Source organism: Camelina sativa, chromosome 14, assembly GCF_030686135.1.
Source record: "Camelina sativa cultivar CO46 ecotype springtype chromosome 14, ASM3068613v1".
NCBI classification, from domain to species: Eukaryota; Viridiplantae; Streptophyta; class Magnoliopsida; order Brassicales; family Brassicaceae; genus Camelina; species Camelina sativa.
In genome coordinates, this window is record NC_141893.1 from 6031077 (window position 1) to 6053336 (window position 22260).

The following is a 22260-nucleotide window of genomic DNA, read 5'->3' on the forward strand; positions in this document are numbered from 1 at the left end:
TTCTGTTTTCTTAATCAAGTTGACCATTCTTCTTTTCAATTTTAGAACATTGTATTATTGTAAGAATTTACATCACATTTTTGTTGTAATTTTCTTCAAAATTAACCAAATCCAAACTAAAATTACATTATTCAATTGAAATTCTGAAACTTTCTAAAGAACTAATCACATCATTGATCCCTTTGATTCCTTCCCTAAGTAGTAGGCCTTCTTAGTCGGTCACACTAATAATAAAAAGGACCAAAAGAGAAAAGTCAGAGATAACGGTGACAGAGTTAATAGAACTCACTAAAATAAACGGAGGAAAAAGTCATCAACTTGACGGCTAAGTTAACGGCGATGATCTACGTTCACACAAGCAAGGAGGACATAAGAAAACAAGAAACAGAATCATCTCTCTCTCTTCCTCTAATCTGGTTTCAGAGTAAAGAATTTGATTGATTTCTCAATCACTGTGTGTAATCGTATCGCTCAATCGAAACCCTTTTTTTTTCGAAAATCTCATCTTTTTGTTTTCTTTCTTTTCTCTCAATTTAGCTGAATCGGGTTGAGATGAGCTCTGATCCACCGGCGGCTGGAGACGGTGGCGAACAAGCCGCTGCTGCGGGAACGAGCGTGCCTTCACCGTCTTCATACGACAAACAAAAGGAGAAGGCACGTGTGAGTAGAACATCTCTGATTCTGTGGCACGCTCACCAAAACGACGCAGCTGCAGTTCGGAAACTCTTGGAGGAAGATCCTTCTTTGGTTCACGCCAGAGACTATGACAAACGAACGCCTCTCCACGTTGCTTCGCTTCACGGTTGGCTCGATGTTGTTAAATGTCTCCTCGAGTTTGGTGCTGATGTCAACGCTCAGGATAGATGGAAGAACACGGTAAATCAAAAAGGCTCTTCCTTTTTTGTGTTCCTCCCTTCAAATCTCTTAACTTTGTTATGATTCTGAATCTGAATTGTTTTGTTTTTTTGGGTATTTGAAGCCTTTGGCTGATGCAGAAGGAGCTAGGAAGCAGAAGATGATTGAACTGCTGAAATCTCATGGCGGTTTATCTTATGTGAGTTTTTTGAATTTCCTTCTGATTGTAATGGGGTGTGTATAGCTTTAGATTAGACATTGTCCGCTTTGTTTCATTCTTTAGGGTAGGTAGTGTGATTGCTATTGAATATGAGAAAGTTCCAAAAATGTAGGAACTTTCATCTTCTCTCTGAAGTAGCTGCTTACTACAGTGTTGTTCGTTATACTTGTTTTCAGAGATTCAAAGAGACACTTTAGTGTTTCCATTACTCGTCCCTTTTTGTGTGGGATATCTTAGTCATTGTATCTGTCTGAGTAAATTTTTGATGCAGGGTCAAAATGGAAGTCACTTTGAACCAAAGCCTGTGCCACCACCTATTCCAAAGAAATGTGACTGGGAAATTGAACCTGCTGAGCTAGATTTCTCAACTGCCGCAATGATTGGAAAGGTTTGTATATTAAGCATTCTCTGTGTTTAGTTCAATACGATGGAGTTTGTGTAGTGAGCTTCTTTTGGCTGATTGGAGGTTTGGTCGCATGTTCTGTTAGGGTTCCTTTGGTGAAATTGTGAAAGCCTATTGGAGAGGAACACCAGTAGCTGTGAAACGTATTCTTCCATCTCTTTCAGATGATAGACTGGTTATGTAAGTTCTTATTTCTCTCTCTCTCTCTTATATTTCGTTTGCTCTTTTCTAAGTTTCTTGTGTTTCATAACTTCCATATTTGCTGTGATGCAGCCAGGACTTCAGGCATGAGGTTGATTTGCTAGTTAAGCTTCGTCATCCTAATATAGTGCAATTCTTAGGAGCGGTAACCGAAAGAAAGCCTCTTATGTTAATCACCGAGTACTTGCGCGGGGTAGGTTTCCGCTATCAAACTGTCTTTGATCTCTGCAAATTCTTTTCTTGGCTAACTAAACGATTCATCTAATTTTCACAGGGAGATCTTCATCAATACCTCAAGGAAAAGGGCGGTCTTACTCCAGCAACTGCTGTCAACTTTGCGTTGGATATCGCTAGGTACTTGAAGTTTTTACATTCGAGATATCATGTGAAAGTTTGTTCATCATAGTTTGCCTGAGTGGTTTCTAAAAATTGTTGTTACAGAGGAATGACATATCTTCACAATGAACCAAATGTTATCATTCACCGAGATCTTAAACCAAGGTAATCAAAATTGCGTCATAGCTCCTCAGTTTCTTACTTCAAATTTGCTGTTTGTAAAAACTGCTTCTTATATTTTGCATTTCAGGAACGTTCTTCTGGTTAATTCCAGTGCAGACCACTTGAAAGTTGGAGACTTTGGGCTAAGTAAACTCATAAAGGTTCAAAACTCCCATGATGTCTACAAAATGACTGGTGAAACCGGAAGCTGTAAGTGTTGTTTTATAGTAAAAGCAGATGTTATCTCCCTTTTTTGTTCTTTTCATTTCTCTAACTTCACCTCCTTCGTCTCTCTTCTTTGTGCAACAAAACTAGACCGGTATATGGCTCCTGAAGTATTCAGGCATAGAAGATATGACAAGAAAGTTGATGTCTTCTCCTTTGCAATGATACTTTACGAGGTACTAAGATCTGAACAATATAAAAAACACTATGTCTCTAATAAACAGAACCAAAGTTCAGAGAATTTTAACCGTAATTTCATCATCACATTGTATCCAGATGCTTGAAGGAGAGCCACCGTTTGCAAACCACGAGCCATATGAAGCAGCCAAACATGTATCAGATGGACACAGACCTACATTCCGTTCCAAAGGATGCACACCAGATTTAAGAGAGTAAGCAAAACCCAAGGCCATATGGAACCAGCTTTTAGTCTACATGTTAACTAACCAGGCTTCGTTCTTATGATATAGGTTAATTGTGAAATGCTGGGAGGCGGACATGAACCAAAGACCGTCGTTTCTGGACATCCTCAAGAGACTTGAAAAGATCAAGGAAACTCTACCATCAGATCACCATTGGGGCTTATTCACTTCATAATACACCAAATCATTATTTATAAACAAGAACAACCAGAAACAAGAAAGTGATATTCTGTTTGCTTATTATTATTCTCTTCTGTTTCTTGTCTTTTGTAAAGATTGTTTCTTTTTCATATTTTCATTTGTTTTACAGTAAACGACTTACTACAAGAGTGACAAAAGAGCTTTTTATTGTTCCATGGATTGGATTGAATTTGCAGGTTAATGAGAATGTTACGATCATATCAGAGAATATAATATTGTAGTCTATTTCCGAAACATCCAGTAAGAAAATGAATTGGTCGACAAAAATGAAATCAGTTGTGTTATATATAAAAGCTATAGTCTTAGGGTTTTGAATACAATTCAGATGAGCTTCTTTTTCTGGAAGAAAGTCTTCAAGTGCCAAAACTGAAGACCTGCGACCGATAAACAAACTGCAAGCGATACAAAACTCAACCATGCCATCTTCGAATTCGTCGATATGTTCAGATTATGCATTTCTTCTTCCCTGCATTATACCATATCCGGAATGAGTTTTTTGAGTTTTTGAGTCATTCTCTTCCTCAGATTAAGCGACTTGAAGGGAAAACATGCTATTGTTGTAATTAATTACCTGTCGCGGAGATAGAACATCTCCTCGTGGATGGAATTCACCGTGTCAAATAACTTCTTAACCTCAATTTCCATCGTCTGGCCAAATAACATCAAGATACGACCATGGCAATGGTTAACAAAACATTCCTTTAAACCTCTGCAATCTGCTAGTCCTATCTACTTTCATTTCAAGATTAGTTTTCTTCTGTAATCTGTAAAGCCTAGTCCTAACTACCTTCATTTTGCAAGGAAAGAACTCCAGAATGAGCTGACGAAATTGATCATGGTTTCAAGTTAAACTAATCAATCAATTTCTTCATATGCAAGACCGCAAACTCACAACCCCTATCAGTTAGGTTTGAACCCTAAGCAGTGTTGCAGGTTCAAACCAAACCAATCCACCAACATAATCTAGAAACCTAGACTACAGAGCAATTCTCAATTCATATCAAGTTTCAACTTTCAAGCACAATGTCTTGGTCTAAACTTAGCTACCAATTTCCCACACATCCGAGCACATTTCTTTTATATAACAAAAAAGGCATCAAAATCTATTTACTTTATTGAGATTTTAGTTTGACCAAGTTAAAGACTTCAAGAGAAGAGAAGACGCGAAAGCTTACTTCAACTTGGCTCTTCTTAGCCACAGTGGACCAATCCTTGGTATGGATACCGGTCCTCCAATCAAAGTCAATGGTCAGCGTGGTCTCCGGTTTGTGATCAACGGCGGTGAAGCAAGATATATAATCCCCTGTATCGATCGCTGTAAACGAGAACTGCCCCGACTCTACACCGTCCGCTTCGTGATAAGCCGTTCCTTGCGGCGATGAGACCTAAAAACACCATTGCATTATTACTAAGAATCAAATCGAAGGAAATGCGAATAAAATAAAAATTTAATCAGGAGATTCAAAGATGTATTACCCTGACGGTGACTTTATGAGAAGAAGGAAGAGGATGATGATCTTCGTTATGGTTGACGACGCTGTATTTTCCGACGCTCAATGCGTTTGCGTGAATCTCCTCTGAGATGCATTTCGTGTGACCAGAAGTCAGCTCGTATCGCATAGAGATCGTGACCGGAGATAGAATTGAAAGGATTAACAATACAATCGAGCTCCGATGAAGATCCATGGCGGCTCCGATATCGAGCGAGAGAGAGAGAGAGAGAGAAATCGATCTGACGGGTTTCAAAGCTATCCTTCTTCTTCTGCGGGTTAATGGGAAGGGAAGGAGACAAAGAAACTCAAACATAGGTACGTTGCCACGTGTAATTGTTTCATTCGTTGAAACACGTGGAGTCTTTTTAAAAATTTTAAAAACTGTTAACGCTCAATTGGGCTCTCTTTTAAAGTTTGCACAAAAAAAAAGACCACTCAACTGGGCTCTTAAATGAAGGCCCAATAGAGTATTGGACTTGTCTTCTCAAGGGGACAACCCCCCAAATCAGAAGAATATATAAAGAAATATATAACTCTTCCAGATTTTTACTAACATTTCATTTCAGTAATGTTAATTTTAAACTTTAACTGTACTCAAAAAAAAATTTGTAAAGGAGAAATAGCAACTTTTCTTGGAAGGGGATGTTAATAATGCAAAGCATACAAAACTGAGTTGAGGTTATATGAGTCATAGTTTTTTTTCAGTTTTTTTTTTTTTTTTTTATTTTTTTGGTTATAACAATAAGTCTTAAAATATGTCCAGATAAACTCATAATACTAACACTACCAACAAAAAAAATACTCATAATACTAAAAGAGATTAAACAGTTTTTTTTTTGTTAACTGAAACGTGATTAGTGCAATAAATAGATTGAGACAATAATAAATAAAGTTAGGGGGGGAAGAAGAGAACAATTAGGTGAATTCGTTGACGACGAATGACAACGACTACCAAAAAGGCAAAATGTGTCATCTTTCTTTATTTCTTCGTATTATAGTATTACATGTTTTCAAAGTTGAATGTTCTTGAAATCTTTGTTCTTAGACAATTTATATTTATTCTTCGAATCCCTCTATTTAATACTATGTTTTTCTAATATTTTTTTTGGTATTTAGTTAAGTTAAAGCTAGCTGAAAAAAAAAAGGAAATAATATTTTTAAAAAATGCAAATAGAATGAATTGTGTCACTTTTTAAATTCCTTCCCGACGGAAACAGTATATGCAAATGTTGATCACTTTTTAGGGCAGTAGAATCCGGGAGCCCATATTACGGCTTTCCCTTGGCTTATGTGGTTTATTTGGAAAGCAAGGAATGCACGTGTCTTTGACAATATTGCCGAAAGGCTAGAGGATATCGTTAGGGTAGCAGAGGGTGAAGCTGCAGCATGGCAGCAGGCTCAGATAGAGGATGATCTAGTGACCAGTCCCACCTTTCCAGTAGTTTCGGAGTTGCCAGTTAGGGTGCCTACGGTTTCCCTTCCTTCGGTCTTTTCAGGATATCGATGCTTCATAGCTGGATCTTGGAAAGCAGGGGATTTGTATGCAGGTGCTGGTTGGTGTTGTACCTCGATCCAGACAACGTTGTCGTTTTTGGGTGCCAAGAATTTCAGGCGAAGTCTATCTCCATTACATACTGAAGTTGAAGCGTTCCTTTGGGCGATGCGCTGCATGATCGGCCATGACTTCAGAGAGGTGGTTTTTTATACTGACTGCTCAGACTTGGTGAAGATGGTGTCTTCTCCTTCCGACTGACCAACGTTCTCGGCGTACCTTGACGACATCAAGACTGATAGGGAGGAATTATCTTCCTTTTCTTTATCTTTAATTCCTAAAAATGCTAATTTAAAGGCGGATTCTTTGGCACGTCAAGCGTGTACATCTCCGCACTAAGTATTGTTTGTAAATGATTTTCCTACCAATTAGCTCGTTTGACCTGATCTATTGTTGACAAAATAAAAAAAGAATAAATTGTGTCTCTCAGAAAAAAATAATAATAAATAGAAGAAGAAGACACTTGACGGTTATTAACTTATTTCCCATCTTTCTCACCGTTACCACCTCTTTCTTCTTCTTTTTTCCCGTCTCGTGATTTTTTTTTTTTCCTTCTTCTTCTTCTTCTTCTTAATTTCGAATTTACTCGGGAAAATAAAATAAATAAACACCTCGAGATTCAAACCTTTGGACACACAAGGAGAAGCATTCCATTTCGCGTTTCTCTTCTAATTTTATCAATTTCTGCATTTTTGAAGAAGAATAAATTTTCCCGGAAATTTTCACAAGATCGGAGATATATTTTTTTTTTATTTTTTTAGGTTTTAGAGTTTTTTTTTTTAATCTCATGAAGCGGCGAAGAAGATCGTCGTCGTCGGAGGGAGATGGAAGTTAGATCGGAGAGTGTGACTACTCAGGCGCGAAGCGATATTAAGCTTCCGCCTCCTTCGGCAGTTCCCAAGCCTCGTGTACAAGTGTGGTTCGTTAGAGTTTGTTCCAGCATTTTGGTTTGGACGTGTTTGGTTCAGCTTTTCGCCGCCGGTGAGCTTTGGCATTCCCGGATCTTCACTGGTTTCACCAATCAGATTTCCAGATTCTCTGCCCCTGTCGAGCTTCTTCCTTTCCCACCTCCTCTTCCTCCTCCCAGTCAGTGTTTGTTTTCTCTCTTCTTTTAATTTTTTTTGGGCGGCGTTTAGGGTTCACGTTGGTGCTTGAGAGTTTTAACGAGATTATCGATTTTGTTTTTGTAGGAAATTATACAAGCAATGGTATACTACTTGTATCCTGTAATGGTGGATTGAATCAAATGCGATCCGCGGTTTGTCACTTGCTTTTAATTGCTCCTAATTTTTTCGATTCAGATTTGATGTTTTCCAAATTCTGATTTTTTATGTTTGTTTTCAGATATGTGATATGGTGACTGTTGCTCGCCTATTAAACCTCACTCTCGTTGTTCCTGAGCTTGACAAAACATCCTTCTGGTCTGATCCTAGGTATTCATTCTTCTATCTTTTTAGATGATCTTTCACTTCTGAAATATGTTTTATTTTTGTAGCTGTGTAGCGATCTAAAGCATCCTATTTTTTTTTTCGTTTGCAGTGGTTTTGAGGATATTTTTAATGTGAGACATTTCATTGATTCATTAAGAGATGAAGTTCGGATCTTAAGGAGGCTTCCTAAACGGTATACAAGGAAGTATGGTTATCAAATGTTCGAAATGCCTCCTGTGAGCTGGTCTGATGAAAAATATTACTTGAAGCAGGTAGGTTTGTGCTGTTCATGACTAGTTTTCTGTTTTGCTTCCTTTGACACTATACTTACCACAAGACATCGTTATTATGGCAACAAAATTGCAAGCATTTTGCAATTTCTTCTTTTTCTTGTTGTGTGTCTTTCTGCATTTGTGATTGGTTAAATTTCTTGTTCAGGTATTACCCCTTTTCAGCAAACATAAAGTTGTACACTTCAACAGGACCGACACCCGCCTGGCAAACAATGGTCTTCCGCTCCCTCTGCAGTGGCTCAGGTGCCGGGTGAACTTCCAGGGACTAAAGTTCACTCCACAGCTTGAGGCTTTGGGATCTAAGTTAGTTCGAATTCTACAACAAAGAGGGCCTTTTGTGGCTTTGCATCTGAGATATGAGATGGACATGTTAGCTTTCTCTGGCTGCACTCATGGTTGCACTGAGGAAGAAGCTGAAGAATTAAAAAAGATGAGGTTTGTCTTCAGAACATCTGCCCTGAATCGGTGTTCCGACTAAAAAGATGAGATTTTGTTGTTAATGTATGGGTCTATTCTGTGTTTCTTTAGGTACACATATCCCTGGTGGAGAGAGAAGGAGATAGTCTCTGAGGAGAGGAGGGCGCAAGGGCTGTGTCCTCTGACGCCAGAGGAGGTAGCATTGGTTCTAAAAGCACTGGGATTCGAGAAAAATACACAGATATACATTGCAGCTGGTGAGATTTATGGGAGCGAGCATAGGCTATCCGTTTTAAGGGAAGCATTTCCGAGAATTGTGAGTCTACCAGTCCTGGTTTCCCCTTTCTTGCTACAACGAGTGATACACTGCACCTTCATTACATATGAACGTTTTCTTAGCAGTTTTGCACACTTTCTGTTATAGGTAAAGAAGGAAATGCTACTGGAGTCAGCGGAGCTGCAACAGTTTCAGAACCATTCATCTCAAATGGCTGCTTTAGATTTTATGGTATCTGTAGCCAGCAATACTTTTATTCCTACCTATGATGGAAACATGGCAAAAGTGGTGGAAGGTCATCGGAGGTAATTTGTTTTGGTATCGAATGCATCATTTTCATGACAACTGACGTGTTAGTATTAAGCAAACCATACCTGTAATTCTATATAAAAACACAATTGGTCTTTATGTGTTGAATTTGCAGATACCTTGGATATAAGAAGACAGTCCTGCTTAACCGTAAGAGACTCGTGGAGCTACTAGACTTGCATCACAATAAGACCCTCACGTGGGATCAGTTTGCAGAAGCCGTCAAGGTAGCCCATGAGAAACGAACAGGAGCCCCTACACACCGAAGAGTAATCGCTGACAAACCTAAGGAGGAAGATTACTTCTACGCAAACCCTCAAGAGTGTCTTTGTGAAGGTACAAATTGCCACGACCTGTTTGGCCATAGAAATTCCAATTTAACACGTTGATGAAAAGTCATGTTTTTAGCATATTATCTCGTTGCTTCTGCAAGAGGACGGCATGCCAAATATACTTGAACGGGAGCTGCATAGTTCCTTCCCTGAGTTTTTTTTCCATTTTTTGTTTGTAACTTTTTCAGCTTTCCTGCATAGTTGCTGATCTTAATTTGATTGTTTTACGTAAGTTAAGATGTAACTAAAAGAAGATTTTGTCTCATCTTATAGAAATTTCAAAAAGTTGCTTTTGGCAATAGCTTAATTAATATACAGATTGTGGTCTCTTTCTTTAATTCTTCTGTCTCGAGGTTGATTCAACTATGCGGTCTGAGACCAAACCAGTAAGATTTTCTTTCGGACCCTGAGTTTGTTCTTGCAGGACTTCTATACGAGCTAGCTAATTCTCACTTGGTTTCCCAGAAGATGATATCCCCTTGCTCGCCAACCAAACCAAGATCTTTGAGCCTTCTCTCTTGGTAATACTCTAAAACATCAAGCTCAAGCTCTCTATCCTTGAAGATTTGGTCGATTTGCTGAAGCACCCTCTTCTCACCAATCCGTATCTTAAGAGCAATTTCCAACCTGTGATTAAGCTTTCCTTCTTCCAGAAGCTTCTCATCCTACGAAAGACAATGAAGACGAGAAAGAAATGCAACGAGTGTAAAGTAGCTGCAAAGACAGTACAAGAAAAGAGCTTGAAGATATATATACCTCTTCAATGGTGGTACTAAGACCAGACAGAGCAGACTTGCAGGCATCTCTGACAACACGACATATTAGCTCCTCGTTTGAACGACTTACAGGCAATTCAAGATGACCCCATATGGTGTTATTGAAGATAGATTCTAATAAGAAAGCATCTGAACCGCCAAGGGCAACAAGCCGAAGGTACTGAAGCATGCCAGCGGGAAGAGTCTGGCCGTCTACTATGTCGAAGTATCCGGTCTCACCCATCCCATTAGTCTCAGCAATATCCAACTTATCCCCATAGAATGGGTCTGATTCAGGTATCTCTATGGTCAACGTATATGAGTTTCGGTTAGGGTTTAATTCCACAAAACCATAGTCCAGAGCAAGTTCTGCATTGCTTTTGTTCAGATCATATTGAATGTATATCTGTGGAATAGACCATCCAAACAACATTAAAAGGGCTTGAACTTATACTCTTGAGGGGTTAAACTAAGTAACAGTGCTTGCAGCTTACCTGCTGACCTGCTTCAACATAAACAGGTGACTTCAAGGAAAATAAGAGATCTCTAGAGAAAAGGCCGGCTCCTTTGATCTCGTATGCATAATCTTCTGTCGTTATCGCAGGGTTATGGTTTATCTGTTCAAAATGAAACATTGTAGTCAGAGATTCTCTGCAGAGACAAGCATCAATGCATGAAGATTCTTTGCAACTAAGACGTTATCTGAATAAAGAAGATAGCTGTCGCTTATATGGATATTTATTTACAGGAGCTTACCAAATCAGCAAGAGGGATCAAGACAAGGTTCTGGCCACGAAGGCGAGAAAAAGCCCTCGACTTGAGAATCCCAAACGCCCAGATAAAGTCATCAAGTGTTATGCGGGATGAGAAGAGATCTTTGTTGGGCAGTAATATCTCTTGTTCCAGTTTCAAGAATTCATTCTCCACATACTCTTTCACACCCAATGTGGTGCTCAATAGTTGAGTCCCTGAGCCAAACAACAGAAATCACATAAGTTTATAATAATGTTTTGCTCAACTGTCCCTTGATTCATCATCAGCTACTACTAGTGAATCAACAACTAATTCCCAAACCAGTTGGTGTGAATCTAAACAATGATCTGTCGACGAAAACAAGAAGAAAAGTGTAAAAGGATTAACCTTTGAGCTCAGCAAGCTCCTCTTCTGACCTGTACTGGAGCATTTCACGAAGAAGGCATCTCATTAGCTACACTGTTTACCAGAGAAACCGAACTTTGAGCAAACAGAGAAGCTCTACAGTTCCTACAAATAAGTAAACGATGATCAGAGAAGGAGAAAACCCACCAGAAGACAGTAGAATCAGTAGATTGAGGAAGCATATCAAGATAAACTCTCCATGAAGAGTCTTGCGCATACTTCTCTCTGACCAAAAACAGAGCAACTGAAACCCACGGCTTCAATCCTCCGCATAGAGGTCCGATCTTGGAAGCCGTAACTGTCTCTGGGTTTATCCACAACCGCTTGGGAATCTCCAATACGACCTCGTTTCTTCCAATATCACGCCTGGCTACAAGTCCCAATCCTTCCTGTACCACCGCAGGTTCTGCCGGAGACTTCCCGGAGACGACTCCTTGGTCTCCCAGCCATTTCCAGAAGTTCCGAACATTTTCCGGCAATTCTGAGCTTGAAGCGGATATGGGTCTCACCAAAGATCTCTTGGGTCGAGAGAAGAGAAAGGACGGGTTTTGAGACTTTTGAATTGACGGGAGGCGGAGAAAACCCGTCACGACGGCGACAGAGGCTGACATGGTGGTTTTCCGTTGGCGGGGTAGTATCAGTGAAATACAGAGTGTGTGGATAATATATCTCAGACATAAGTTAATTTCTATGTTGAGAAAAAAAAAGAAGACAAAGAACAATAAAAATCTAAATGTAGAAGGCCCATTATTGTAAAAGGCCAAGGCGTACATTAAGCTTTTATGTAAATTAATGGTCTTTGTGTATTCACATTTTTCATCAAAATTTAATTTTCTTTTTTACTTATTATCAACTATCAAAATAAGTGTTTATTTTGTAATTTAGGGATCAAATATACAAATATCCTCCTACTCAGTAGTCTCCATCAAATATAAAGATAAGTATTTTTCTTGAACAGCAAGCAGTTTTGAATAATTTTTAAATTAATATAAATCAGTAACTCATGATTTCTGATGAGATTTATAGATAACAAAAAAAAAAAAAAAAAGTTCAGATACCAGTGACATGAGTTTACTTAAGTAAATAAAAAATCAGAAATGAGTATGCATTAGTGTTTTAATAATCTTGTATAGATAAAAAAAAAAATAGTAAACGCGGCAGAAATATTATTTATGTATTTTGAAAGAGTATTCGATTTATTAATAGTTTGGTCGTACCATCTAATTATTAATAAAAGACTTTGAAACAGTACAAAATAATGAAACGTTTTCGAGACCAAATTACAAAGGAGCTGAACTTTCTATTCTCGTGTGCCGGCTTGACCACGGTCCACACTCCACGGGATATGATGAGACCACCACACCAGTTAAGCACATCTGTGATGTTGATATATCCTATCAGAATTCAGCCCTGTTACACTCTCTAGGCTCGTTACTATACTGTTTACCCAAACGATAATGACCACTATTTTTGCGTGTTTGCCGATAACTTTGCAAGAAACGAAATTAAGGCACGATCAGAATGCCGTGGGACTAGAGACACTTCGGCCATTTTGATTACCTACTGAGTCAGTTGATAATATGCAATTAGACTTTTTTTCAGACAAGTGTTTATTCTTCGTCAAAATATACGAAGCTGTCTTACAAATTAAAATATCAAATGTGAAGAACACAGATTCTTATAAAAACCGCTTGTCGCGCAGAGACTCGCGTGGTACGGGTACCTAACCTGATAGCAACTTACTCATCGGCCCAATTTTTAAATCAAAGACTGAGAAAATGCTTGTCACGAAAACCACAAAACTTTAGTCAATATTCTGGATGACGACCTGACGTGATGGTCGGATCGATATACAATTCAGGGATTGGTCAACTAAAATCCAACACTTATAAAAGTAATTTCTTAGTCCTTTGTTAAGAACATATCTTATTTTTAATTTTAAAAAAAAATCTCATATAAACAGGACAGTTGTTAAATTTAACTACACATGGACGTACGAGAAAAGACAAATCTAACTATATACGGTATATATTCTTATATACTTATATTCTACAGCTAGGTGAAAAGGCTTCCTTAATTAGTTCGCGTACTATAATAATTAATTTAAAGTGTTTTGAGAAGGTCAAAATAGATGGCTAAATTTATCTACAAAACTGTATTAGTCGTCTAACATTAAAGCGACTCTCAGATACCTTATCAACTACTACTAATTATTGTATAAGAAATAAACAATACCCATTTGATATATATATATATATATCATAAAGTTTTCAAACACGTTAAATATAACTGTTGAAACATACAAATCCCAGTATTCAGCAAAAATAATATAGTTTTTCTGTATACACATATCCACACAAATTGCATTTATACATATATCTAAATAAGTGAAAAAAATTGTACTATAGAAAACTTTTGCTAGGGAAAGAGTATATCATATATATGAGAGATACACCAATCCAACACTAATATGATTAACATTAAACCATAGCCTTGTAGGATACACACATAATGATGATCGATGTGAGACCTTTAAAATCGACTCAACAGCTGTTGGTGAGATAGAAATTTCTCGAAAACGACTGGTAGTGTTGATTGTACATATAACCAATTTTGTCACATTTATTAATTATTATACCGCAAAGTATCTTCTTGTTTGATATAACTATAAGTGATAATACGCAAAATAAAACAAAACTATAAGTGATAATACCGCAAACTATAAGTGATGCATTTTTTTCTTGTCCGTTGATCAAGAGTCATATTAATTGATTAATTCATTGAAACCATAATAATACGACTTTTCAAAAATAATTATTTGCGTGGTTAAAAACCAGGCTATTTGACCAGTTGACCAAATGACTATAATCCGCTTTTCTTTTCTTGATAACTTGCCATCTTGTATTTCTAATTTCTTGTTCATATTTTTTTCACGCACGTACGTAACCTACGCTGATTAGTGCCATGCAAACGTAATTTACGTTCAATAATAAAACAGAATTACAAAACAAATAGTTTATAGACGTGTATAAACAGAATTACAAAACAAATATATATATATATATATTATATTGACGTGTAAAGCAACTTTTAAACTATTTTATTCACCTTAGTTATGTTATGTGCAATGCCAATATTACCAATTACCATATCGACCTTAAGCCGCCCAACTGGGTCTGACACCGCGACCAGAGAGGAGGATCGGGTCGTCCACTAGGAATATCAAATTTCTCGAACATGACACATTGATTTATGAATTAACTATAATCAAATTAGTCAATATGGGACTAATCTAGTAATCTTTAGGAAGAGAGTAATTACTGTGTCATATTTGTTTAATATAACTCACCTACATTTTTTTCAACTGGTAGATCAACGCGGCTTTTTAATATATCTTCTAAGAACAAGTAAAATAAAATTTCCCAGTTCTCACCTTAAAAACTGAAGTACAATGTTTGATCACACTACTATAGTACTATGGTTAATGTAAAATATCGAAAGCTATTTGACAAATTGTTGTACGGTAAGGACTTAAAAACTGAAGTACAATGTTTGATCACACTACTATGGTTAATGTAAAATATCGAAAGCTATTTGACAAATTGTTGTACCGTAAGGACTAGAAACATAAAATTCTTTGCAACTGAAAGAGCAAATACAAATTACAAAAAGGGATTTCGAATTTCTATATTTGAACATAGTACCCACGCGCTTTTTTAGTTGCCCTCTCTGAATTCACGTTGAAAATAATTCAATAAAGATGATTCAAAAAGCTATAAAGTTAATTACTTTAATTAGAAACAAATTTTCTATTCCAAAAACTTTATAATATCGTCAAAAAATAATCATAAACTACTTGTCACTCTGTTTCTCCCTTTTGTATATATATAGGACTCTTCTTCTTCAGACACAAACATAAACTATAGAGTTTAATAAAATAAAAAACAAAAAAAACACATAAACAAGAGAGATTCAAACAAGTAAGATAGATTCGATTCGATTCAAGAATCGAAAACATGAAGTTCGGGAAAGAGTTCTCGTCTCAAATGGTGCCAGAGTGGCAACAAGCTTACATGGACTACGACTTCCTCAAAAAACGTCTCAAAGAAATCATCAGATTCCAACGAAGAACCAACAATGCACACCATCCTCATGGTGGTGCCAAGAACAGCGGAGGACTAAACCGGAAAATGACTCTGTACCGTGCGTTCAGCGGTCTAGTATCGACCCCGGGAAGACACAAACGCGGTCATCCTCATGATGTCGAAGAAGGCGTACAGTTGACGGCAACATCATCCACGACGCCGGGACCAATCCTTGTTAACACAACCTCGGGTCACGGCTGCGAGACGACGTTTCTGATGGCGGCGGAGGAAGGAGGAGAGTACGAGCTAGTATTTTTCCGAAGACTAGACGATGAGTTCAATAAGGTTGAAAAGTTTTACAAAGAGAAAGTTGAAGAAGTGTTGAAAGAAGCTGCCATGCTTAACAAACAAATGGACGCTTTGATAGCGTTTCGTGTTAAAGTTGAGAATCCTGATGGGTGGCGATGGGAGGAAAGGACGGTGGAGATAACTCGATTAGCGTCTGATATTGCTACTTCCGCGGCGGCTCTCTCTGCTTCTACTCCCGCCGGAGCTAAATCCAGTAAGCATATAATTTAATACACGTATCTACTCTATCCACCTAACCTAACTCACCGACTTTATGGAAAGACAAAAACAGGAATTTAAATTCTGGTCCACTTTTATGTCTAGATTAGTGCCAGCCCACAAAAATGTATATTAAAAGATTTCTTAGTATCAACTATCAAAGACGGATTTGATTTTGTTTACATTTCTTCCCGCCGGCTTGATCAAATCATATCAAAATCCTGATTAGAGTTACTGTATATATTTTTTTCCAGGCTTGAACAATGAACAAAGTCAATTTTTGGTATTTAAAATTATGTTAGTGAGATGTGATTTTTAATGATTTTTTTTTCAGTCCACTTGAATTTGAGTCATATACTACCCACTGAACTGTTTTTTTTTTTTTTTTTAATACGTTTGGATTTTTTATGATATCTTTCATTTAAGTTAATGATTCCCTAAAAAATTAATTATTTGATTATTTGATAGGTTATAAATTTATAGGTTATATGAGTTGTAACCATTAGTTAAATCTCGATTTAAGATCCTCTTAGAAAGGATATTCCAAAAAAATAAAATAAATTTCTATTGAATATTTAAGTAACCATATATAGACAACAAAATCTCAAAAATTAATATTATTCACAACAACTTTTAAAAACAATCACTTTTAACTCGGTCCTAAATTTCAACTGGTTCTTAACTTTTATTCACAACAACTTCTAAAAACAATCACATAAATTATATTTTATATAAAATCTACAATATAAATAAAAGAGAGCACGGGTTCTGTAGTTTAAAGTAAAAAACTTGTGGTGGTTAGTATTTTTATTTAGCGGATTAAAATTGGTAAAAATTGGTAAAAACCGGATTAAAATTGGTAAAAATTTAATTCCCGGTTTAAAATGAATTGTATGTTACCGTAATTTATACCAAACCGAAAATTTCAAATTTGCAGTGAAAATTCGAAGTCAAGAGCACTTGGAAGCTATAAAAGAAGGAGGCTCGAGCAGAGCTGGGCTAACGGAAGTTGATGAAGACGAAGATGAAGAAGAAGAAGAAAACGAAACCTCGGTGGTTTCATCCGGAGCAGTCAATGACGTGACTACGAGCAGAATGAGAGCAGCGAGACCAGCTCCGCTCGAGGTTCTTGATCGAGTCAAGATCAACAACACAAAAGAGACGCCTCGTTCAACCATTAAAGGAGTTCTCAAAGTACCGAATCACACTGAGTTAAAATTCAGCAGAGAGAATCTGATGAAAGTCGAAGAGAGTCTCAAACGTGCTTTCATTGAGTTTTATCACAAGCTTCGCCTTCTCAAAAGCTATAGGTGCGTTTGTGTTTTTTGTTTTAAAGTTTGAATTTTTTTTTTTTTTTTTTTTTTTATTATGGTTGATGTGTTTTTGATTTTGAAATTTTCGATAACTTTTATTCAGCTTTTTGAATGTATTGGCGTTTTCGAAGATATTGAAGAAGTATGATAAGGTAAGATTTGAGATTTTTATTTTATTTTTGGAGGGTTATATATGTTTCAGAAGAATGACTGCAATGTGTTCGACGAAATGTCCTTTTTATAGATAACGTCGAGAGGTGCAACGAGGATTTACATGAAAGTGGTTGATAGTTCAAACTTGGGAAGCTCTGATGAGGTAAAGATATTTATGATGTTTTTTCTTATTTGGATAAGTAACTTCATCAATTCCTCTGTTTTTATATTCTTACTCTGTTATGACAGGTTATGAGACTCATGGAGCGTGTTGAAGCAACATTCATAAAGCATTTTGCTAACGCTAATCGAACTAAAGCAATGAACATTTTAAGACCTAAAGCAAAACGGGAGAGACATAGAACTACATTTTCTACTGGTAAACAAATCATTAGCTTGCATAAATTGTCATTTTGTATTTTTTTCAAACTTTGTGGTGCTTATGAGGAAAATGCCTTTCAGGTTTTATGGCTGGATGCGTTTTCTCTCTTATAGTGGCTCTTGCCGCGATCATCCGTACCCGAAATCTCTTGGAAAAAGAAGGCCAGAAGGAATACATGAATACTATGTTCCCTCTTTATAGGTAAGAGCTTAGTAACTTGTCCATCTTAAGAAGTTATATCGAGCATTTGCGTTGGAATGTGTTGTTTAGACTGTATTCTTCCTTGCTGTTTCTTGCAGTTTGTTCGGGTTTATCGTGCTGCACATCATCATGTATGCTGGTAATATATACTATTGGAGGCGATACCGAGTAAACTATTCCTTCATATTTGGGTTCAAGCAAGGTACTGAACTTGGATACAGACAAGTCCTGCTTGTTGGTTTCAGCATCGGAGTCTTTGCATTGCTTTGTGTTCTTGCCAATCTTGACATGGAGGCAGACCCCAAAACCAAAGACTATAAAGCCAAAACTGAACTTCTTCCTCTTATCTTACTTGTTGTAAGTCCCCAAACCCGGAAATCCGAGTTTTTAAGATTTTTTTTTAACTTCAAAACAATGGCATAGTAACTATGTGATGTATGTTCTCTACTTTAACAGGCTATGTTCATGGTTCTAGTCCTGCCATTCAATTACTTTTACCGCTCGAGCCGCTATTTCTTCCTCACTTGTCTGTTTCATTGCCTTGCCGCTCCTCTTTACAAGGTATAAATCAGAGATGAAATAAGCTCATCAACCAAAGAGAATGCTTTAAAATTCCTATTCTAGTTGGGTATTGACCGTCCTTTTCCCATGCAGGTTACATTGCCTGATTTCTTCTTGGGAGATCAATTAACTAGCCAGGTTCAAGCGCTTCGAAGCATCGAGTTCTACATATGTTACTATGGTTGGGGAGACTACAGAAAAAGAAAAAGTACTTGCAAAGAATCTGATGTCTACAACACTTTCTTATTCATTGTTGCTGTCATCCCTTATGTCTCTCGCCTCCTTCAGGTAGATAGTTACTGCCCTCAAAAATAAAAATCCAAATTCTAGCAGTCCATAACGAAACCTTTGTTACACATACAGTGCCTGAGACGGCTAATTGAGGAAAAAAACCCGGAACAAGGGTACAACGGACTCAAGTACTTCTTGACTATAGTGGCGGTTTGCTTGAGAACGGCTTACAGCATCCAAAAAGGTCAAGTCGCGTGGAGGGTTTTAGCCGCTGTCTTCTCATTTATAGCTGCAATATTCTGCACTTGGTGGGACTTTGTCCATGATTGGGGTCTTCTAAACAGGAGATCCAAAAACCGTTGGCTTCGAGATAAACTCCTCGTTCCTCAGAAGAAAGTATACTTCATCGCCATGGTGAGTCTCAAGAACACTTTTTCAACAAGTCAAAGATGTTTTTATAGCAACTGATCTTAGAACATGTACCAGGTTTTGAATGTCCTGCTGAGATTTGCGTGGATCCAGACGGTTCTGGACTTCAACTTTTCCTTCATGCATAGACAGACGATGGTTACCATTGTGGCTAGTCTTGAGATCATTCGTCGTGGTATATGGAACTTCTTCAGGTGAAATAAACCCTTCAAAACTCACATTACACTAACACCACAAAATGTGTTGCATTAACATTCCAATTAGTAACGCTCTGTTTTTGTTTGGATTGTGGAAAAACAGATTAGAGAACGAGCATTTGAACAATGTCGGGAAATACCGAGCCTTCAAGTCAGTTCCATTACCGTTCAACTACGATGAAGATGACGATAAAGACGATTAGTAGTTTCAGAAGACCCGTGAATGCTCTTTAGCTACCAAATTCGCGTAAAAAATTTATTCTTCAGATTGTTCATTTTAGTCTATATGATTCTTTCTATTCAACTCTGCTCTTCGTACCTAATATGCGAACGGTCTCTGATCATAGTTAGCAATCAATCATGGCATTTGAAAGATTGTGGTGAACAAGACTGTCACACCAATCATACATTTTCAAAACATTAACAATAAAAAACCTAAATCCTCATAATCATCTCTAAGAAGCTTTGTCTTAATCATCCCTAAGCTTGCTTCCGGGAGAAAAAGGCTTCGAGCTCCTTCTCCATGTGTTCTTCAGCAGTTTTAGCCACCGTGAGAACCGGATGATAGTAATCATAATGATCATCCAAACACTTGGATAACGTAGCAGAGACTCGAGCACACTTAGTGATGAAATCTTGTTTGTTTCTCTCAGCTTCCTCAAAACAATCAAGCCAAGCCATAAACGATTCTTTGAAAGCACCACCTTTCAGGAAAGCTAATAACCTCTCTTCTTCTTCTTCTTCCTCGTCTTTTTGTTGATCTGAAACTTCCCCAACCGTTGACAGCTTGTTGAAACCCTTCGTTAACCGTTCTAAAGCAGCTTTCTCCGCTGCGAGAATAGGCTGGTAGTAATCGGAATGAGCCTCCATACACTTGTTCAGCATCGGAAAACACTTACCGATACTTTCATTGTTCTTCTCAGCTTCTTCAGTGCAATCTCGAAAAACATTGTATGATTCTTTGCAACCACCTTCTTCCATAAACACTCGTAACCGATCTCGCCAAGTACTTGACAACGAATCATCTCCCAATTTCTCTGAGTTGTTTTGAGATTTGGGATTGGGATTCTCCGGTTTCAGATCTGCGGATGACGTGATTCCCATGCCGTGGCCTGTGAGAGAGATCGGATCTTATGGAATTCGGTGTGATCCAAACGGTGAATAACAGAGGGAGACGATGGATTAGGTTCAAATAATTTTGTGAATGGTACAATTAAGACTTAAGAGACGTATCTATATGTAAATTAATGTAATGGAGTATTCCTTTTGTTATTCTATATCTCATTATTTTCTGAACGTAAGATTAAGTTGCATGGATCTTAAACAACGTACGTAACACGTGCGTGAAAAAACTATGAATAAACGTGAGTCTAGTATTCTATAACAACTGGACCAAATATACATAATTTCATTGAACCGAACATCTGAACCGGAAGATCCGGAATAGCTAACAGAAAGCAACAAATCACATTCAAATGTATTAATTAAGAAATAGTTAAGGAAACCACAAAAAGAGGACAAAATTTGTTGACGGAAAACATTCATGGGCAATTGGGCATCAACAAAGTAGTGACATTGAGAGCAAATAATCTCTATATGAAAAAAGAAGAGTAGTCATTCATATGGAAACCGAATCCATTTTTTTCTCCAATATTAGAAAATGGCTAATTCAACTCAAACACCCCTCAGGTTGTTTCCGAGAGAAAGGCTTGAAGCTCATTCTCCATGTGTTCTTCTGCAGCTTTCTTGGACGCAAGTAAAGGATGATAGTAATCAGAGTGAGCATCCATACACTTGGTCATCTTCGTAAAAACTCCCACACACTTAAGGACGACATCTTCCTTGTTCTTGTCAGCTTCATCAAAGCAATCTTACCAAGCTCTAAATGGTTCCTTGCAACCACCTTCTCTCATGAACCCCAAAAACAACTTTTCTTCCTCTTCCTCTTTTGCCAACTGATTTGGGGACACGGATTCAACTGAATCTCGCGAAACAGTTGACGGCGAGAAATCCTTCATCATCAGTTTTCCAGCACTATTCATTGCATCGAGAAAGGGGTGATAGTAATCAGAGTGAGTCTCCATGCACTTCTGCAACATCGGATAACACGTAGAGATAGGTTCCTTATTCGTCTTCTCAGCGTTGTCCACGCAATCTTGAAAAGCCGCATATGTTTCCTTGCACCCACCTTCCTTCATGAACACTTGTAATTGATCTTTCCAAAGAGTACTTGACGAATCTCCTACTTTCTCTTACTGGACTGGAATTTTTTGAGATTTGGGATCAGAATTCTCCTGATTCAGATCCCTGGATGGCGTTATCCCCATGCCGGCCGTGAGAGAGATCGGGTGTTATGGATTCAATAATTTCTGGGAGATACTAATCTCCCGGTCCCTTACCAAAAAAAAAAAGGATTTAGGTTGAAATATTTTTGTGAATGATACAATTTAGAGATAACGATTCCCCTACATACAATTAGTTCATTAGATGAGAAAATTACAATATATATACTATATAGGGATTTGATAAGTACAATACAAATAAGGATTTGTTAATCACAATATACATGGGAATTTGATAACTACATTTTTTATATATATATAGTATTTGATAATTACAATTCCTTCACATAATTCTTTTGGACATGACTCCTATATTGAAAATACGATTAGTACCCTGACACGGCCAAATCTTAACACAGACACAGTTGATTCATTTTCTTCATATTTTTTAGAAATACATATATATTTCTATCTTTGTGTCTACGTACAATTAAATTTGGTTAAAAAATTTCTCCCTTTGAAGCATACATATACATGAGGCAAGTCTAACTAACTCGTTTAGGTCTCGGGGCCTTTTTCATGACTATTCTCCGTGTTCTCTTTTTACTACACTTAGTTGGTGGCTCCTTAATATTTCACTTTCTTGTAAGATGAATATTAAGACTATTAGAAGTTTCAGAAGACTGAGGATACTTATTCTTTAATCTACCAAAGCCGCCCATCAAACTGTTTAGAACATCAATTGCATATATATATATATCACAAAGTTCGTTCGATTGTGGTGAATCGTGTAAAGAACATAATCTTTAAACTCTTCA

General features: G+C 37.4%; 8 protein-coding genes across 10 annotated transcripts; 4 read left to right on the forward strand and 4 right to left on the reverse strand.

Annotated features, from left to right (window-relative positions):
* The first annotated feature begins 2 nt into the window (after nt 1-2).
* LOC104740059 (serine/threonine-protein kinase VIK) lies at nt 3-3223 on the forward strand. Of its 2 annotated transcripts, none has more exons than XM_010460569.2 (12): nt 3-424; nt 538-876; nt 980-1054; nt 1347-1463; nt 1564-1658; nt 1752-1872; nt 1954-2033; nt 2121-2180; nt 2266-2387; nt 2493-2578; nt 2679-2794; nt 2873-3223. In XM_010460569.2, the coding sequence occupies exons 2-12, from the start codon at nt 553-555 to the stop codon at nt 2997-2999; spliced, it is 1323 nt and encodes a 440-aa protein (XP_010458871.1). In that variant the 5' UTR covers nt 3-424; nt 538-552; the 3' UTR covers nt 3000-3223. The 2 variants fall into 2 exon arrangements, with proteins under 2 accessions (XP_010458871.1, XP_087341847.1); XM_087485721.1 differs by having other exon boundaries at nt 263-454.
* Nucleotides 3224-3225: 2 nt separating this feature from the next.
* Nucleotides 3226-4816, reverse strand: LOC104740060 (transmembrane emp24 domain-containing protein p24delta7). Its single transcript, XM_010460570.3, has 4 exons — nt 4502-4816; nt 4201-4410; nt 3597-3673; nt 3226-3491 (listed from the first exon to the last, which is right to left on the reverse strand). The coding sequence occupies exons 1-4, from the start codon at nt 4709-4711 to the stop codon at nt 3347-3349; spliced, it is 642 nt and encodes a 213-aa protein (XP_010458872.2). The 5' UTR covers nt 4712-4816; the 3' UTR covers nt 3226-3346.
* A 990-nt stretch (nt 4817-5806) lies between these two features.
* Nucleotides 5807-6271, forward strand: LOC147927879 (uncharacterized). The gene has a single exon (XM_087485923.1). The coding sequence runs from the start codon at nt 5807-5809 to the stop codon at nt 6269-6271; it is 465 nt and encodes a 154-aa protein (XP_087342049.1).
* A 243-nt stretch (nt 6272-6514) lies between these two features.
* Nucleotides 6515-9439, forward strand: LOC104740062 (rhamnogalacturonan I rhamnosyltransferase 1). The gene is made up of 8 exons (XM_010460572.3): nt 6515-7156; nt 7261-7328; nt 7415-7503; nt 7610-7772; nt 7939-8228; nt 8322-8526; nt 8635-8792; nt 8912-9439. The coding sequence occupies exons 1-8, from the start codon at nt 6895-6897 to the stop codon at nt 9183-9185; spliced, it is 1509 nt and encodes a 502-aa protein (XP_010458874.2). The 5' UTR covers nt 6515-6894; the 3' UTR covers nt 9186-9439.
* LOC104740061 (fructose-bisphosphate aldolase-lysine N-methyltransferase, chloroplastic) lies at nt 9370-11877 on the reverse strand. Of its 2 annotated transcripts, none has more exons than XM_010460571.3 (6): nt 11189-11877; nt 11024-11052; nt 10640-10851; nt 10378-10500; nt 9885-10289; nt 9370-9793 (listed from the first exon to the last, which is right to left on the reverse strand). In XM_010460571.3, the coding sequence occupies exons 1-6, from the start codon at nt 11812-11814 to the stop codon at nt 9578-9580; spliced, it is 1611 nt and encodes a 536-aa protein (XP_010458873.2). In that variant the 5' UTR covers nt 11815-11877; the 3' UTR covers nt 9370-9577. The 2 variants fall into 2 exon arrangements, with proteins under 2 accessions (XP_010458873.2, XP_087341846.1); XM_087485720.1 differs by having other exon boundaries at nt 11024-11095; nt 11189-11736.
* A 2947-nt stretch (nt 11878-14824) lies between these two features.
* LOC104740065 (phosphate transporter PHO1 homolog 3) lies at nt 14825-19533 on the forward strand. The gene is made up of 12 exons (XM_010460574.3): nt 14825-15688; nt 16631-17003; nt 17110-17158; nt 17251-17322; nt 17409-17538; nt 17622-17742; nt 17841-18099; nt 18199-18303; nt 18397-18591; nt 18667-18948; nt 19021-19157; nt 19264-19533. Exons 1-12 carry the CDS (start codon nt 15058-15060, stop codon nt 19361-19363), a joined length of 2454 nt encoding a protein of 817 aa, XP_010458876.2. The 5' UTR covers nt 14825-15057; the 3' UTR covers nt 19364-19533.
* Nucleotides 19534-19640: 107 nt separating this feature from the next.
* LOC109128608 (uncharacterized) lies at nt 19641-20378 on the reverse strand. The gene has a single exon (XM_019235322.2). It carries the CDS (start codon nt 20262-20264, stop codon nt 19641-19643), a length of 624 nt encoding a protein of 207 aa, XP_019090867.1. The 5' UTR covers nt 20265-20378.
* A 299-nt stretch (nt 20379-20677) lies between these two features.
* LOC104740063 (uncharacterized) lies at nt 20678-21620 on the reverse strand. The gene is given in 1 exon segment (XM_010460573.3): nt 20678-21620. A coding segment is annotated over 1 exon segment (513 nt). The 5' UTR covers nt 21359-21620; the 3' UTR covers nt 20678-20845.
* Nucleotides 21621-22260: the final 640 nt, after the last annotated feature.

What these genes read in the sequence shown, in the direction of transcription:
- LOC109128608 (XM_019235322.2), bottom strand. Translation starts at nt 20,264, where the DNA reads ATGGGAATCACGTCATCCGCAGATCTGAAACCGGAGAATCCCAATCCC.
- LOC104740061 (XM_010460571.3), bottom strand. Translation starts at nt 11,814, where the DNA reads ATGTACGCCTTGGCCTTTTACAATAATGGGCCTTCTACATTTAGATTT. An exon ending in ACTGATTCTACTGTCTTCTG is followed by an intron (nt 11,053 to 11,188) that starts GTGGGTTTTCTC and finishes GCTCCAGTACAG; the next exon opens with GTCAGAAGAGGAGCTTGCTG. An exon ending in GGAGCTTGCTGAGCTCAAAG is followed by an intron (nt 10,852 to 11,023) that starts GTTAATCCTTTT and finishes TGTTTGGCTCAG; the next exon opens with GGACTCAACTATTGAGCACC.
- LOC104740065 (XM_010460574.3), top strand. Translation starts at nt 15,058, where the DNA reads ATGAAGTTCGGGAAAGAGTTCTCGTCTCAAATGGTGCCAGAGTGGCAA. An exon ending in TATTGAAGAAGTATGATAAG is followed by an intron (nt 17,159 to 17,250) that starts GTAAGATTTGAG and finishes TCCTTTTTATAG; the next exon opens with ATAACGTCGAGAGGTGCAAC. An exon ending in TTCCTCTTATCTTACTTGTT is followed by an intron (nt 18,100 to 18,198) that starts GTAAGTCCCCAA and finishes CTACTTTAACAG; the next exon opens with GCTATGTTCATGGTTCTAGT.
- LOC147927879 (XM_087485923.1), top strand. Translation starts at nt 5,807, where the DNA reads ATGTGGTTTATTTGGAAAGCAAGGAATGCACGTGTCTTTGACAATATT.
- LOC104740062 (XM_010460572.3), top strand. Translation starts at nt 6,895, where the DNA reads ATGGAAGTTAGATCGGAGAGTGTGACTACTCAGGCGCGAAGCGATATT. An exon ending in TGAATCAAATGCGATCCGCG is followed by an intron (nt 7,329 to 7,414) that starts GTTTGTCACTTG and finishes GTTTGTTTTCAG; the next exon opens with ATATGTGATATGGTGACTGT. An exon ending in TCCTTCTGGTCTGATCCTAG is followed by an intron (nt 7,504 to 7,609) that starts GTATTCATTCTT and finishes TTTCGTTTGCAG; the next exon opens with TGGTTTTGAGGATATTTTTA.
- LOC104740059 (XM_010460569.2), top strand. Translation starts at nt 553, where the DNA reads ATGAGCTCTGATCCACCGGCGGCTGGAGACGGTGGCGAACAAGCCGCT. An exon ending in CTCATGGCGGTTTATCTTAT is followed by an intron (nt 1,055 to 1,346) that starts GTGAGTTTTTTG and finishes TTTTTGATGCAG; the next exon opens with GGTCAAAATGGAAGTCACTT. An exon ending in TTGCAATGATACTTTACGAG is followed by an intron (nt 2,579 to 2,678) that starts GTACTAAGATCT and finishes CATTGTATCCAG; the next exon opens with ATGCTTGAAGGAGAGCCACC.
- LOC104740060 (XM_010460570.3), bottom strand. Translation starts at nt 4,711, where the DNA reads ATGGATCTTCATCGGAGCTCGATTGTATTGTTAATCCTTTCAATTCTA. An exon ending in CTCATAAAGTCACCGTCAGG is followed by an intron (nt 4,411 to 4,501) that starts GTAATACATCTT and finishes TGGTGTTTTTAG; the next exon opens with GTCTCATCGCCGCAAGGAAC. An exon ending in ATGTTCTATCTCCGCGACAG is followed by an intron (nt 3,492 to 3,596) that starts GTAATTAATTAC and finishes GGTATAATGCAG; the next exon opens with GGAAGAAGAAATGCATAATC.